Source organism: Penicillium soppii, assembly GCF_028829465.1.
Source record: "Penicillium soppii strain IBT 18220 chromosome Unknown utg000005l, whole genome shotgun sequence".
Classification (NCBI taxonomy): Eukaryota; Fungi; Ascomycota; class Eurotiomycetes; order Eurotiales; family Aspergillaceae; genus Penicillium; species Penicillium soppii.
Genome location: NW_026643235.1, coordinates 3622313 through 3639029, shown reverse-complemented (window position 1 = coordinate 3639029; position 16717 = coordinate 3622313). Strand labels below are relative to the sequence as shown.

Here is a 16717-nt window from a genome sequence, read left to right as displayed (position 1 = left end):
CTGATGGAAGCGCCGCTGTCATGGGATTTCGAAATGCATACTATATTTTGGATCATGTGTGGCAACCGCTTTAGAATTGAGCACATAGCGAAACGATTTATATCGAACACCGACCGTAACATGGATAATAAATTGGGTCTTGGTTATGGCGAACTATAGATGTAGCTGATTCACCATAAAGCCGCTCGCTGTCGATGAATTTCATAATGAGGTCAAATAAGATATGACCTCGTATTTGTATTTTGCTTAACTATCATATGGCCCAAATGTCATGACATGCAGCAAGCCTTCATTACAGTCCCAGATGTTCGCGACAGTACTTTTTACTTTCCTCACTTACATCAAATCCATAGGTCCACATTCTACCACCAGGCTCAAACGTGCTCTTACAAGCTGGATCAGGCGCGGGTCTCTCCCGGATCATCTTCTCTCTCACCTTCTCAAGTCCAAGCTCAGCCAGCTGTGCCTGTTGCTTGTCGCGAATAGCATTCCATTTTTCATCTCGTACAATCTGACATTCTCCATCCGGAAGTGTCATATCACTGGCATTGCCACGGCTGATATTGCGTAGATGATCCACGCGAGCCTGTCTAAACTGGCTCCAAGCACTCATCACCTTCGCCAGATCCTCTGTCGACCTCAGATGTCCCACAAACTCCGCCAGACTCGCCGAATCCTCTATCGCCATTCCGGCCCCCTGTGCAGCGTGAGGAAGAAGAGCATGCGCTGCGTCCCCAATCAGCGCTACTCTTCCAGATGTACTAACATAGCTGGGAATAGGAGGCACCTCGCCCAAGGTCCACGAAACGCAGTCCTCTTGAACAAGAGAAGCCAGCGCTCGCACTTCCTCACACCACCCAGATACAAGCCCGCGCATCGTCTCAATGTTGGCAGGGTGATTCCAAGACCCAACGGGCACTCCTTCGCTCGGCCGTGGGACACCAATAACAAGATTATACAACTCCTCTGAGGCAACTGTATACCCCAATACAAACACGCCGGACCCCACCCATAATTTCGCCTCTGGGGAAGCTATAAAAGGCGCAGTAATGGTATTGGAGAGCATTCGCGACCGTGGAATCACAGCACGGTAGTTATGTTCCCGATAAGCCGTTGGGGACACATCCTTTGACGCCGGCAAGCATCGCCTGGATCGAGACCAGATCCCATCTGCTGCGACGGTAAGATCTGCCTCGAAAATCTCCCCGTCTACCGTATAGACAGTGCCGGTCTCATAGTCCACGGTGTTAACGGATTTCGCAAATAAAATCGACACGTTGGGCAGCTGTTTCACTCGTTCGAAGAGCACTTTCTGCAGGTCTGGTCGGTAGATCTGCCATTGGGGCCAGCCGTAGAGCAATGTGCTGGAAGGATTGTTCATGTTGACGGACAGCTCTGTGTTATCTTCCCAACGGCGAATTGACAAGTGAGAGGACTGGAAGGCAACTTTTTCCAGGGCCGGTGTTAGGCCCCATTTGTGAAGGACGCGAGTGCTGTTTGCGAAGAGTTGCAGTCCGGCGCCAATTTCGCTGAGAGAGGCGTTTGATTCCAGGATTGTAATCTGGTGGTCAGGATTTATGTCTGAGAGCGCTATTGCTGATGAGAGACCGGCCATTCCAGCGCCGATGACTGTGATTTTCAAGGAGATAACTGGTTGATTGAAAGACATCTTGATCTGCGAAAAACCGTCAGAATGATTTTCGATTCAGGTGCTGCTGTCCTGGGTTGTTGATGGAGGGTCGTTATACTTCAGGTCCCCCTTACGAGTATCAGCTATCGGCATCAGGCAAATAGGGAGGACCAATCTTCAAAAAAATCTGCAAGCTTTCTGACCTGTATGACAAATTGCGGCTGGAAGGTAGCAAACACATCGACATCATCAAGTATGTACTGAAGAGGGAAACACTTGATGGCTGCCCGCTCTGACAACGTGTGGATCGATCCAAAAAGCAAACCACCACCCACATTGGTGTAATTGCGTGAAGAATAGAGTGAGGTACCTGTAAGGGCCAAATGAGAGAGGACTAAGAGTGTGCATTCTATAATTACCACTATCTTGTACTAATATGGCCTCCTTTCTTACCGGACGGGACGTTACCTGTAATGGTATGGTAATCTGTAATAGGGACCGGGTCTCCCACCACAGTACATAGATCTTGGGCGACCCGTGGTGTTCCTCTGTGTCCCCTTTCAATTATTGCATAGTTATCATTTCATACTGCTGAGAAATTTAATTTTTCTTTTCCGATTCTGCATGTGATTTGGAAGTGGCCTTATATATGGTTCTGCCGGAACATGGTTGACTCTTGATGGCGCACAATTTGCGAACGGATATGTGAGTCTGTAAAAAAATGCATATTACCGTGATTTATCCCCAACAGCGGTGACGACTTTATGCGACGGTTACACAACCGGCAGAGATTGATCGAGCTCCACCACTAACTCGTGCGAATCGGCATGCATATTCAATCGCGGCGTTTACCGCTTTTCATTCAAAATACATGATTGCGACCTTCTGGCAATGCAAAGTCCCATAATTTGTACAATGTCAGGGAGCCGTATGGGTAGCGCCGAGGGTAGGTTGAAGATTACGAAAACTAAGCCGCGAAGAACCTTCTCCGTATTTACAAGTAGCAGCTCCAAGATCCATTCCTGGTCGACTAGCAAGGCCTCTTCCCTTCCGGAGCAGAAATCTCGACTTCTGCTTTCGTTCTTCTTTGCCCCCAATTTTTTCTTCTTTTCTTTTCGCTTCCCTGATTGGTTTCTTACCATCAAGACGGAACGTGTATCCCGGCATCCTGGAAAGGGGTCACCTGCGTCTGCGTTGGGATGCGGTTGCTGTGAGTACATATGTAGGGAGATTGGTCTGGCGGGCTCAGCTGAATCTTGCTCCCATATTGGTGCATATCCGGCCTAGCTGGTTGATAGAGTTCTTTTCACAGGTAAACTTCATGTCGTAAATTTATTTTAGTTCGATTATTCGAGTTCATTTGCGAGGAAGCCACTCATAATGATTCAAATATCATGTTGACTGCAGACCCTAACAGTTTGGATCTTGTGCTTATTTTGCCAATTTTCCAATCTTGATTTCTGCCAGCACAAAGGACACCGGGGGGGGGGGTGGGGTTGAGCCAAAAAGCTCAACTGTGACGTATAGATGTTACACAACAGATCAGGGATTAATCAATATATTGCAAAGTGTATGCAGACTGCTCGATGCATTGAAGTAAGCCATGCCGGAAATTTGGCAAAATCAAATACTGTACTTTCATGGTATTGATCACATCGCCATGCATGTAAAGTGCTGGGTGTCCTATATTTCAAATTCGTCCTCATTTGTATCTCAAACGGCTTGGTTTCAATCAGCTAGTCTGTACCTTGAAAAAGCCCAGCAAAGAACTATTACCTTGGTATTGATGGTATCATCCGAGAGACTGTATGATATATGATAGATCCAGCTTACGACGCGATTGATTGCGTATGCAGCGCAGAAGACACGACGGCGTATTTGAAGATCAAACATACTTGTATTGTCTCCACTCTCCGAACCATTCACAAGAAGGTGCAGATTGAAAAATTTCCTACAGAATATTTACTCTCTATAATGTGAGGCATCAAAGCATCTGCACTAAGCGTCATCTAGTCGGTTTTGTCTGTATAGGTTCACAGCATAACAACCCTAATCAAAGGAACCAGAGAAAAAAAAACTTAAAGGGTGGGTGAGAAAGAGTCGATCTTTATAGGAGAGAGGATCCTATTAACCCTCCCCACCCCCGTTGGAGGTGCGCAAAACCAAATAAGAATACCCATTCCCAAAGGTGTCAAATAATCACAAAGTCCAAAGTTCCTCAATAGAAGACAAATGTTGAAACAGCAACCGAAAATATACCATTGCATTCCAACCATACATTCAAACCGTCTGAGACTTTCCAGGAAGTTTGGCATCATCTAAAATTTTTGCTTTATGCTGCTGCTCAAGCATTTTAGCCAACATTTCAGGGTACCATCGCCTCCCCAATTCAGGATAGCTCGTGATGCAGTTAGTTAGAAGAGCCTCACCAGCAGGGCCTTCGAAAAGATCATTGAAAAATGTTTCAGCGTCGGACTTCACATCATTCTCACGAAAAGCCAAAATATGGGGGGGTAACTCCACTCTCATATCCTCTTGAGTCACATCGAGAGCCACGTGTTGGAAGAATGCGAAACTCAACCGCTTTCCAAGAGGAATATTATCCGCCCCAAGGTATTGAGCTGGTTTCAAGTTGACTCGGTGAGTAGTGGCAACGCAAACTCCTTGTGTAAGAGCTTCTAGTGACCGGCCGATGTTCACAACAAGCGTGTTCGGGATAGGGGGAGCCGAGATCCATGTTCCTGACTTGTTCTGCACCTCTAGACTTGAATGACCCGTTCCTTGAAGCAGGTAGGTCAAGAAGCTTCCATCTTTGTGAGGCCCAACGCCCTGGATATCTGCCGCATCAGGCTTTGAAGGATCCATTTGAGGATAGGCACCGACTCTGAGAAGACTGTAGGGATATTCTCTCTGGAGTACCTTCGTAAAGGCATCAGGGTGTAGTTCCAATGCTTCAGCAATCAAAATAATAAATGTGTCTGCTAATTTTTGGGTCTGCTCAATGTATGCTTCGACTGCTTTACGGAGGCCTGGGGTAGTTTCTTCAGGAAGCCACTTTGGAGTTATAGTCAGAAATGGATATTTTGGGCTGCTCTGACTCTTTTGTCATACCTGATTAGGCCCCTCGAGACCGTAGTAGATGGGCGAGTCCGAACCATGGACAGGTGCGTCGATACCAACCTTTCAATGATGTTATTATGGATAAAGTCCGCCCAAAACCTTTTAAATCGTGTCATCAAACATACAGTAAAAGTTTCCCGCTGATCGCTTATTGTGGCTGTTTTTTCGGCACCCGCGCAAGCGTATCCCCGGAAGTGCTTACTCTGGGTCACGTCCAGCTCTAGCTTCTTTTTTGTTGGGAGGTCGAAAAATGCACCCGTTGTCCTCACAAGTGCCTCCTGTAGTTCGACCTCGATCGGGGGATTCTGAAGGTAGAAGAAACCTACATCGATGAGTGCACTCCTAAGCGCGCAGAGGAAGCGTGGCTTTGTGTCAGGGGAAAGTGAATCGTGGTAGTCGACCAAAGGGATGGAGGTGAAATTAACTGCCATTCTGTTTCTTGAAATCTGTAACGCTCAAATTTTGACAAATGGTTCTCAGGTCGCAGTTTTAATCGAAAATTACGAGAAGTGTGAACCCGAAATCGGGGCATGCATGTTACATAATAGGCTCAGTAAACATGCTGCACTAGTCACCACTACTTCAGAATCGTGGTCAACACGATGTTTCTTCTCCTAGCTAATTACGCATAGTGCATCAAAATATGTGCTTCATGACTTCATATTACTTACTTGCCATGCATTACACGACTGCTCGCATTATCCAAAGTTCAATACACAACTTGAATAGATGAAGTATGCAGGGTGGTTCTCATTCAGATGCGAATTGACACTATCAGTAAGGCTAGTATATAGTGCTGAGACTACTCTCCAACAGTTTTTAATGTAAAATAGATTTTATAAAGGGAGTATGGGATTGAATTGACTAACGGAAATGTGAAGGTTAGCTATTCGACGTGGAATGCACGATGGTGATCCACTCTTATGCATTCATACAATAAATAATGCAGGCCCAGGGGGCGGCTGGCGGTCTATACGTGGTTACACCGCAGTACTAGTTGTACTACATATACTAGTCCCGAATTTATATACGGTATTGAGAGATATCATAAGTGCTGCACACCTGGGCATGTGAGTGTGACAGTACATTTGCAACCTGTTGCTAGATTGTGAGATTACAGGTTCGGTATTTATACCACAATACCAAGGTGGTAAAAGTATAGGGTCCTGATCGTGCGTACCTGGCTCAAGCACATGCTTGGCGACCGACTTTCTTTACTTTATAAACTATCGCACTTATGGATAGCACCGATCTCTGAATAATGTAATTGTCGAACAGGTTACGCATATATAGCAAATATAATAATTTAGTATATAAGAAAAGGTATCTTAAACCTAGATTCATGAAACCCTGCGCCCATTCTGTGAGCGTCATCAGTGATATACCTGAGAATTCTGCGAGTCACCACCCCGAATTGGCCTAACGGATCAGTCAGAAAAATAAATGGAGACAGTAAAACACCGCTTTTCGTAACGCTTATCATATTCGCCTCGTAATCGGGATCAACCGAATCTCGGCTTCCCCGCCCGCGGATTTCCGCGACTAGACCTCACCAGTAAGCCCCTTACGCAGTATCGAAAAATAAATTCCGCCTCTACTAGCAATGCTTAGTACACAAGCTATCATGAGGCTTGACATTGAAGGGAACTCTCCCGATGAACACATCATGTGCATATCAACGGTCGGCCTGGCCCCTATGCGTCATTTTGCGTTCGGTCACATTCACTTCCCTTGGGAACATGCTTTCATTCATTTTTATTAGACCCTAATCGCATATTCTCTTTTGCAAAATTTTTGAAACAACGTGATAGGTTATAGCCCATCGGACGGTAAGAACTTTTCTGTATTCGAAAAGAGCCATGGCGCCGCGGGCGGAACGGGCCGAGGATACGAGTCGGTCCCACCGTGCCTGGCCAAACAGATGTCAGCCTGTGGCTCTGGAAGGCGTCAATCACTTTCCAGAAACCCCACGTGGCGCAAGACCCGCTGTAGATGTAACAGCCCGGGACCACGAGCCATGGTAATTTCTCTTGGTAAATGATCGACCAGAAATTCTAGGCATGAGGCGGATGAAGGGCCGGACTTACGAGTTGCTCTGGGTATATACATTGAACCTAATGGCCAACTCGGTGATGTATACTGACTGAATAATATGCATACATAACAAATAATAATTGTCCGGTTCCCAGTGCGTCATGGTTAGCGTTGCCTAACGGCCTCTATATCTCATAGCTGCCCTTCGCAGATGCTTGGAGCAGAGATATTGCTTGCAGCGTGGCTAGCTGGCTTCAGGGATTGAACTTTTGACGATTTCAAACTGCCTTCTGGCCCTTGCTCGAGCCAGTGGAGTGATTCCATCGCTGTCCGGTGTTCTTGGTCCGAAGCGAGGGAGCTGAGACACTGGATTAGGTCGGTATTGGACGTATTCACGGCATGTGAGAGGACGGATTGACCTCTTTGTTCTCGCTGATCTACCATGGCCTTGGACCGCGAGAGCAGACACTTGAAAATTTTGACATTGTTGGGCTGATCGCCGGCATGTAGCTTCGCAGCCAACATGAGGGGCGTCTCCCCCAGATGTTCGGGACAATCGACATCAACAAGCTCCTCTCTCGCAAGCCTTGCAACCGCGATAAGGTCATCGTAGATCACAGCCAGATGCAGGATTGTTCGGCCGAAGTTGTCCTTCATTTTAATATTGGCCCGAGAATCCCACAAAAGTATTTCAAAAATCTCATGTTGTCGGGATTCTAGAGCCACCAAAAGGGGTTGCTGGACTTTTGGGTCTTGGCTGTAGAACTCAACATCTCCCCGGCAGCGCAACGTTCGATTTCCTGGAGCGTACAAGGTGCATATAGCATATCAAGCTGCTGTATCTATCGGACTAAAGCAGCTTCTTGGACCGGATTGAGAGCTTTATTGACCGGTTTGTTCGATTTACAGGGTTTACGACCGTGAAATCGACCCCAAATTGTATCATAGCTGATATCTAAATCACGCGCAATAGCGCGTAATAAAGTTTTTTTGGCCTGATATGGTAGCAAGGGCCTCGGTTAACCCCTTCTCGAGATCACATGGCATATTGAATGTTGTTGTATTAAATTGTGGTAGAATTGGTCAAAAAAATGAATGTCGGTGTGGAATTGAATGTCGGCGTGCTGACCAAAACGGTTCAATTCCCTTCCGTCTTGGTGACGTTTCACTTTGACGAATCACAGTGGGCGTCACTGTGATATCTCGCGACGATGTGATATCTGCGATAGTGATAGTGTGATAGTGTGATAGTGACAGTGATGGTGTGATATCTGTGATTCTCTAGCGGAGAAAAGTCCATCCACTTCATCTCATCCAGAGGGTTTGAACTCTTGATTTCGATACTCTTTCACCAAGTCACTGTGTCAATGTGGTTAGATCTTTGATTTGATGACGTTATTACTTGATGGGGAAGCTAAGCTGTAGGTGATAGCAGAAAGGTGACTGTTTGAATTTCTGTCGCCGAGTTGCAGGCCTAAGGGTTGCGCCACCTCGGCTCATAACCTGCTGAGATAAGTGATTGTCTGAGTGATTCTAGTTGATTTATTTACAGAAGAGGGGTAGCCCGTCTTTATAAACCCGACCCTAATCCACTCCATAAGCTTAGACGCCGTGATATTCAACAGGCTTATTCATTTTCATATTATTCAATTTATACTGTTTGTTGAGTATCGCGGTAATCAAAGCTTATATGGCGAGACTAGCAATGGACATATAACTTGACAGGGTTCCTTTCCACTTTCGATAGTAACCTTAGCAAGATTATTACAACTACCTATCTCAACACTATTCATATTTGCAGATATTCATGAATATTCACGAATAATCGTTTTCCTTTCGGAGCCCTAAAAAAGAACCCGACTGGACTTCATCGTTTATCCGATTAGTTGCATGTGTCTGGCAGAATCCTAGTGTACGACATTTTGCTACCACAATTTTATAAGACACGTCTAATATACTGAGTAATGGCCTCATTGGTTCATTCTAGGACCAGTGCATACTGCCTCTGTCGGAACCGATATTAAAGGATAGTCAGATTCTGCCCCCTCCCATCCTCTCACTAACACCAAAATACATCAACTTCGAGTATAAATTACCTACACTACAGAGGGATTAGAGAAAATATAAGAATAGATTAATGCTCCTGAGAGGGAGGGTTTTTTGGGTGATGTTAGTCATGAGAGGATTCGCCCTGATTTGGTAGGCTCGACAAAGTCGACAGTTGGCTAACAGACAAGAAATTACAAAAACCATGACAATCTACACATTACCACCATTGGAATTGTTGCTTTATATCTGCTTCAAATTTTGGGAAATCTGGGTTGTTCTGATGTTCGGCTACCATGAAGGCTCTCATTTTCTAACATTATTAGCGGAGAACATGTCCGTAGATAGGTAGCTATATCCATGCTTCCTCTCCGTTGTCATTTATATGAGTTTATGGAAATGTACAAATTTGACCGTTCTAACAGGTGTCCAATCAGTCCAGAGAGAGCTGTGGGATGCACCAAAGAGCTGGAATAATAAGCAACGTGCATGCGGCGCAGAGCCCTACTGCTAAGTCAGAAGCAGATAATAGGACATGGAGAAATATAAGGCTTAACTACCTGGCGTAGTAAGAAATGCTTGCCTGTAACTATCGGCGACGACCACTTGAAGTCTATCAGACAAGTGGGTAAATGCAAACCGACTGTCTCGTAATATGTTTTCAATCATCTGTTTATCATTAGTCTCCCGAGACAGCGATACCCATTCCAATCAAAACCAGAGACGCCTACCTCAATTGCATTAGGCTCCATGGCGCACTTTTCGAGGAGATCATTTCTGAACACTTTGCGTGTAATTACTGCCGTGGCCGTTACTCCCACCACCATTCCTACCTGCTGTGCCAAATAATAGGAAGTGATTGCCCCGGATCCGGCATTCTTGGGAACTGACACTGATATGGCAACAAATAGGGTGGTAATGATCCCCGTATGGCCGACAGCATGAATAGAGAGGTATCCAAGTTCCCAGAGCTTGGGTTCCTGCGACCATCGAAGCATAAGCAGACCAATACCCACAAGGCTAGTAACGCAAGACGTAAATGCCAATGCCTTGTATTTGCCGGTGCTGTCGAGGCGTTAGCCAATTGTCTGGGCTTTATGTGTAGTATTAGTTTATAGCATCCGCTCTACCTACCGTCGTATCAGAAATCCGAAAATAGGAGATCCAACAACACAGCCAACCGTTACAGAAATGAAGGTGGATCCACTGAAAGAAGCCGTAGCATTTGTGGTGCGCGTGAAAAACTCGCTGATATTGGAAAGAAGCTTTTTGATACTTAGTTGGGAGGTTTGAACATGTTGGGGTTGACTTACACCAAAGGTGGCAAAGGAAGCAAGGAACTGCGTCAGATAGATTGCCCAGATCCGGTTATGCTTGATAACATTCAAAGACACCAACGGAGCTTCGGTCCAGAATCTTTCATTCCATCCATACGCGACGGCAGATAATATACCTGTCGCGGAAATAACAGCCATTGTAGTACCATCTCCTCCTTCGAGGGAATGGCACAGTAACGTCAATGCGGCGACAGAGATACCCAACGAGAATACACCGAACAGATTTAGTTCACGGTTCACAGTATAGTCGGGTCCATCTTGCGATGCGTTTGATTTATGATTTGGTTCTGGTAGCCTCCACATGGCAATGAAAAAGCAGAGTAGGCCGAATGGGATTTGAACGAGGAAGGACCTGAATAATGCACATTAAAAACAGCCAAAATATAATAAACAGGAGCATCAACCTACCATCTCCAGCCAACGACGTCCACAAGAATTCCACCAAGAGAGGCTCCACAGCTGACCCCGAAAGGGAATGTCATGCCAAAATAACTGCGCAACATTACAACTTGCCTCGGCGGGGCCAAATCTGCATTTGTTTGGTTAACGGTGTTTTTTAGGCAAGAAAATACACCAAAGAGTACAAAGATTTACCGTTGATGATCAAGCTCACGAGATCTGTCATGCCAGAAGCCCCAACGCCAGCTATAAATCTACCTCCAATGACAAGCCAAATTGAGGGTGCAACGCCCCTTGGGGAAAATTAGTCACGTCATATGAATGACAAGGTTTGTATGGAACGTACGTGATGGCACACCCAAGCGAGAACATCAAATAGGCTATCATTAGTACCAACTTGTACCCATATGCATCACTGAGCTTTCCGTACTGATATTGTCAGATATGTAATCGGGTATAATCTTCGCACGGCGCTTACACACCAACGGAAGCGTAGTAATGAATCCAAGGTTATAGGCTGAAATAAGCCAGGGCCCTAATGGAACCTGCTTGAAGTCGGTGGCAATTTCGCCGTGGGTAGCTAAGACAAAAGAATCATCTGCAGACGCGAGAAATATTCCTATCGGTGGCTTGTAGTTAGCGAGAGTATTCTAGGGAGCATTTCAAGGCAAGGGTGGACCTGGGTACCTAGCAAAGCAATTGAAATAAAGACGCGATCGATAGGGGGTGCTTCTTCTCTTGATTCTGTATCCTGTTCAGCCGTGGCACTGTATTCCGAGAATAACTGAGGCCCAGCCAGTGGCGTATTTTCATCGATCATTTCAAGATGGCGTGGAGGAGGATGGATTGGAGGAAGACTTTGTCAATGAACGTCGGAGATATGCAGATTCAACGAGGCAGGAATTGAATCGCAGCAGTTTCGTGTAAAGACTAGATTGCCAAAGCACTAAAAAGCAAATTCAGCCGCAGTGCAATGACATAGCCGATCCCATACATGAAATACCAATTATCAAGAACCGCCACCACAACCAACTATGCCCGGGTCCATAATAAATGGTAATTTATACAACAGGCCGATTACGGGCCCTTTGTTACGGCCTTAGCATTCCATTCAGTACGGGCCGTTCCGTTACCGTCTTAGCATTCCACTCAGTACCGACAAACTTTGTTCGTCGTCCGTAATATTGAGATTCCCTAGTCATTCAAGGGCTACTCTTTTTTCACTCAGTTCGACTAATAATACTACAGAGAATGTCTTTTACATATGCATGTGCAGTCGTTCTTGAAATGAGCTTAGCCAGTACCCGCCAGGAAACTCTCTCTGGTTACCACTGCTAAGGCCTTAGCAGCGATTCTAAATACAGTGGGCCTCGAACAAGAGAGCTGACGTAGCATTTCCTGCATGGTGTGCAATTACCATCGATATATATTCCACTGCATTCAACGAAGATGATGTCTCAATTAATGATCAGCGTTCATGTCTTGGCGGTGGATCCAGCAAAGGTTTGCGCAGCGTGTACTGGTCAAGCCGATGTCAAGAATCACTGTATTTGCTACCTGTAGATCGATAGTTCCCATTCCTACAGGCCAAGCACGGAATTCGGTTCCAAAAAAAAAGAAAAAAAGAAAAGTGGCGGCGTGCGTAGGTAGCTACACAAGCTGAGCGTGCGGGACTTGGTGTAACCTCAAGGCCCATGAAAATGGAGACGTACATGCAACCGGTACCTTGCTTAGGTAAATCATCGCAAGGGTCACTGTCGGACCCAATGCGATCTGAAAAGAGGGATTCGTATTGAAATAAGTGAATGCCTTCTAGCTCTCCCCTTCTCCACTGTATACAGCCTTCGGATTCACCCTAAAATGACGATGGATTTCAACTATGAAATACTGCTTGCTTCCTTCCTACCTTCACCAATCTTGAAGATAACCGCCATCCTCTTACTCGCTACCGCCGCATCTTGTCTTTACCGAATTTGGAAATCTCAGGAACGTCAACCACCTCGGCGAACACCCCTTCACTTCTTAAGGAAGTTGACCTTTATCCCCTCAGCCGTCAAACCGATTGCCAAGGAATCAGGATTCCAAGAGCTGGAATTTTATAAGAATCTCCTTTTCAAACTGCAGAATGAGGAGTACAATCCGGAGGTTTCAGCACTTGGACGACAAGCAATCTTGTTCCTACTGTCCGAAGCATTGAGCAACTATACAAAAAGAGAGTCTCATCCCAGTATCCTATCATTGGAGACTTTCAACAAAGAAGAACTTTCCCAGTTTCTCCAAGATCATCAGAAGGATGTCACGGATCGATACGCACAATATATCGCGCAAAGAGACTTGGGTGGCCCTCGGCAATTGGTTCGCAACCGACAGGATGCAGAGTTATGGTTGAGGAAGATTGCACCGTTGAAGCTGGTCGATGGGGCTTGGCTGGGTCACTTGAACAAAATCACTTGACCATTTGCCTTGCGTCCAATCATGAAGAAAATTTGGCAGGTGTTCACTGAGGAGCTAGGTGATGGGAATCTTCATCAGCACCATGTTTACATCTATGAGGACCTTTTAAGGACCTTCGAGCCGGAATTAGCCTCCCCAACGACAAAGGAAATTCTTCATCCTAGATGGAATTTCAGCAGCATCAAGTATTGGAGAGCGGCTGCAGCTCAATTGATGATCGCCCGGTTTTCGGAAGACTTTTTCCCGGAAATACTGGGGTTTACCATGCACTTCGAAATGCTTCAGCTGGATACAATGCAGGCAACAAAGGAGCTATCAGAAGTTGGACTCGATCCATACTACTTCATGCTTCATGTGTCCATTGACAACAGCCATTCTGGTCATGCTGTTATGTCGCTGGAATGCGTGGTTGATTACATACGAAAAATATCGGAAATGGATGGTAAAGAAGCCGCTCATACTGCGTGGCGGCGGATTCAGGCAGGATACGTCTTGAGTGAATGGCTGGGTTCTGAAGAGACTTAGACGGCAGACATCCCTCCAAAACTTGATTCTATGCCCTGTGGCCAGCTTGAATCCAGGGTGGGCAAGATATTTTACGCCAAAGCTCAGGCTGCGCAAGGAATACACGCCGGATGCAAAGCAAAGATTGACAATCGCTCTCTAGATGACTGGATGAGCCCAAGTAGCTTGCTAGACGAGAAATGGCAAGTGAATTTTCTCCAAGCTCTAACCACTTCAAAGCCATGGATTCATCCGGGTGACAGCAACAAGAGCAGGTTGGTGAAAGAACTCCGTTGGGGAGGTATAATGTTTGGCACCTTTACAAGGGAAGAGCTCACTACTCTGCAACAATGGATCGATTCTCTAAGACCACACCGCATTCCGTTTTATTTTGAGTTTGTTGGTCTTTCAGAGGCCGCCAATTGCCGGGGCTGCAGAAACTCGAGTACGCCTCAGGCATTATCTGGATCATCGGATTCCACAGACCTGACAGATGAGATTGCACCTTTGCTCCACCACCCGCAATTATCAGCCCAGTGGGAATTCAGTGCGGGTGATCTTAGTTTACTACTGTTGCTGCCTATTTGGTTCTCTCAGTGCAGTCTCCTGGAGTCCTTTGTATACTCTCCGGGGAGGACCGCAGACCCAATGGGTTGCGCAGTGGTGCGCTTGTTACGAGCTCAACTTGAGTTTGAGATGGAGCATACGATGGTCACAGGGATATATGAGTCACACACCGAAGAAGACAATGGTATTGTTGGAATCGGCCTGGAGATGATTAAACGAGCCTCTTTGCCTGTTCCCCCTGATCTGGCGATGCTCCTCGCTCGTTGGCCCTCTAGATTCGCAGACAAGATGCTTCAGCTGTCTTCAAAACCACTCCAAATTTTGGGTATTCTACTTGGTATCTCCGCGGCTCTGGTTGAGCTCCAGGGGGTCATCGCAGAAGCCCCTGGCGCTGGACTGGTTTCGCCGGAAAGTTGCGTCCATTTGCAGGCTCTTTTCTGTCGACAGTACCACTATTTGCAAGAGTGCCGGCAACACATATCCACATTGTGGGAATTTGCTCCTGGATTATTCGCGTGGGTATGCTATGGCAAAATCAGAGATTGGCGATTGTGTCAAGGTCAATATGCAGAAATCGAGGAGAAATAATTAGGAAGCGGCCTTGCCTTGTGGTCCTGGTTGCATTATTTATAGAGAATATATTCGGTTTCTTTCAGGTCAAACAAACCTTTCGTGTTCTGCTGGAGCGTAACCGTAGCCTGACTGAGTGGCGCCTGCAGTCATTGCACAGCATAGATTCGAATTGTAGATGGTGGCACAAGGTGACAATCTTCAATCTATCACTTGAGATAGCATAAATTCACCAACCCGATATGGAAATGAATTCCGTAAAGCTAAATACAAGATTTCCTTGCATGATATCTCCGAGAGACTTCCACAACTCTAAGCCAAGATACGCCATTTCCAATCTGGGGAGGCTATTGAATCTGGAATTTTCTCGTCCTGCAGCAACAGATAGCAAATAGCTCATCTTTGAAACCTAGTGAAAACCGAATTTAGTTGGAAGGCTACGGAGGGACATAGTATAGCTGCATAACAAGAGTCCGTGATCATGATATCAATGTGACACGTAGAAGTTGCTTCGTCCTCCGGGATGATATTTGCCCCCTTTCGGAGCGTCTTTCATTACGTAACCTTGCGATCTACTTCCTTGTTACCAATTTCTTTATGTTTGCGCGGGTTTTTTTTTTGAAGGCGAGTACAATGGTATCCCGTGGTGCAAGTTGAACTTCCCGCACTTGGGCAACTAAGTCTAAGGTAGCGTACTCCCGAGGTCCGAAAGACAAGCAAGGCCTGAAGCAACTTGACAACGCTCATGCCAGTGAAGTGAACTTAAAAAGGAAAAAAAACCAGCGATAGGTTTAGCGATCCGTATTGTCCAGGAATGCCTGGGCAGTAGACCAGGAACTTGAGCCGGTAAATATGATGAGCGGTGTGGATCATAAGCGCTTCAGGCCTGAGCTTCGTATATGCACACGTATGGTGTTGTCTAGTAGAATGAAGAGATCCAGTCTGCATTTATTCTGCATGTATCTACATACAATGTGTGGCCTCTGTGTGGGTTCTACGTTGTGCTGTGGGGAAGATCCGAGTAGCGAAATGAAGATTGCCGTGTGGTGACTCGGCCGTCCCGCATTGGCCTTTTGGAGGCAGGCTGAATTCTCACGGGTGGCGGAACAATGCCCAAACTGGCGGAAGTTATTTTCCCGTCTCTTCCTTGTCAATAAAAACCGTGAATCGACAGATAAAACCAACTCAACTAACTCCCAATTTGCTTATGTGGCTTAGCTACAGCCAGAAGTTGGTGTTTGTGTCGGTGCCAGAACAGGTGAGTGTCACCCTTGAGCGTGCGGCCACCACACGGGCCTTTTCAGCTTTTTTCCAGGCATGCCATGATGTGTTAGCCTTGATTGGCCCGAAACTGCAGTTCCTTGGCACCTGTATAACGTAATCGGACACCGAGTGGTGCACCCACCCAATTTACCTACTACTAATTTTCATTTTGTTCAACCACAACGCCAATTCAATTAAAATGAAGTTATTCAGACCTCTCTGGGCATCTATCTCTCTTGTATCCAGGCGTTTTACAACGACTGCATCGCGGTGCGCGCCTCTTATTGGTCGGATTCGGCATCGGCGATGCCCCGCCGGCTTGATCAGATCTCGCTTCTTCGACCTCTCTCTCAGCAACAAAACGCGATATAGCTTACTCAACTAATGGACTCCTTCATATGCTATTTGAGCTGTCGTCTGCGCTTTTTTGCGCGTGACCTTTGCATTAGCGGCAAGCAACTCCTGACTTTGCTGGTGCTCAATTGTATAGTTATGAAGAGCCAAATTGAATCCTCTTTCCAATTGATCAATAGCATCATCTAGATGCTGAGACTGTTCTTTTGCGAGTTCTCGAATAGGTGCTGCCTGTCTGCTTATATCCCTTATAGTATGAGATGTTCTCGGAGTGAAGTCTTTGCTCGAATTGCTTTTATAGCTTCCCTAGCTAGTCGGACGTAGAGGTGTAGTAAGACGTATATTAAGCTTCGATAGAACGCGTTCAGGATCAAATGGAACGAGGCCAGTACTAGCGAAGCTATTCACAATAGTTCCTGGCTTGAATGCTTTATTCCTC

General features: G+C 46.1%; 7 protein-coding genes across 7 annotated transcripts; 3 read left to right on the top strand and 4 right to left on the bottom strand.

Moving 5' to 3' along the window:
• Positions 1–292: 292 nt before the first annotated feature.
• On the bottom strand, positions 293–1669 carry N7529_006832 (FAD-dependent oxidoreductase; the record flags this gene model as incomplete). The annotated part of the gene is made up of 1 exon (XM_057242359.1): positions 293–1669. One exon carries the CDS (start codon positions 1667–1669, stop codon positions 293–295), a length of 1377 nt encoding a protein of 458 aa, XP_057097718.1.
• Positions 1670–3910: 2241 nt separating this feature from the next.
• Positions 3911–5181, bottom strand: N7529_006831 (isopenicillin N synthase family dioxygenase; the record flags this gene model as incomplete). Its single annotated transcript, XM_057242358.1, has 3 exons — positions 3911–4684; positions 4742–4810; positions 4876–5181. The coding sequence occupies 3 exons, from the start codon at positions 5179–5181 to the stop codon at positions 3911–3913; spliced, it is 1149 nt and encodes a 382-aa protein (XP_057097717.1).
• A 1795-nt stretch (positions 5182–6976) lies between these two features.
• On the bottom strand, positions 6977–7441 carry N7529_006830 (ankyrin repeat containing protein; the record flags this gene model as incomplete). Its single annotated transcript, XM_057242357.1, has 1 exon — positions 6977–7441. The coding sequence occupies one exon, from the start codon at positions 7439–7441 to the stop codon at positions 6977–6979; it is 465 nt and encodes a 154-aa protein (XP_057097716.1).
• A 2054-nt stretch (positions 7442–9495) lies between these two features.
• On the bottom strand, positions 9496–11386 carry N7529_006829 (Major facilitator superfamily domain general substrate transporter; the record flags this gene model as incomplete). Its single annotated transcript, XM_057242356.1, has 8 exons — positions 9496–9895; positions 9965–10095; positions 10144–10519; positions 10576–10696; positions 10762–10859; positions 10913–10995; positions 11049–11185; positions 11254–11386. 8 exons carry the CDS (start codon positions 11384–11386, stop codon positions 9496–9498), a joined length of 1479 nt encoding a protein of 492 aa, XP_057097715.1.
• Positions 11387–12426: 1040 nt separating this feature from the next.
• N7529_006828 (uncharacterized protein) lies at positions 12427–13020 on the top strand (the record flags this gene model as incomplete). Its single annotated transcript, XM_057242355.1, has 1 exon — positions 12427–13020. One exon carries the CDS (start codon positions 12427–12429, stop codon positions 13018–13020), a length of 594 nt encoding a protein of 197 aa, XP_057097714.1.
• Positions 13021–13041: 21 nt separating this feature from the next.
• Positions 13042–13545, top strand: N7529_006827 (iron-containing redox enzyme family protein; the record flags this gene model as incomplete). Its single annotated transcript, XM_057242354.1, has 1 exon — positions 13042–13545. One exon carries the CDS (start codon positions 13042–13044, stop codon positions 13543–13545), a length of 504 nt encoding a protein of 167 aa, XP_057097713.1.
• Positions 13546–13575: 30 nt separating this feature from the next.
• On the top strand, positions 13576–14679 carry N7529_006826 (uncharacterized protein; the record flags this gene model as incomplete). The annotated part of the gene is made up of 1 exon (XM_057242353.1): positions 13576–14679. The coding sequence occupies one exon, from the start codon at positions 13576–13578 to the stop codon at positions 14677–14679; it is 1104 nt and encodes a 367-aa protein (XP_057097712.1).
• Between the last annotated feature and the right edge of the window lie 2038 nt (positions 14680–16717).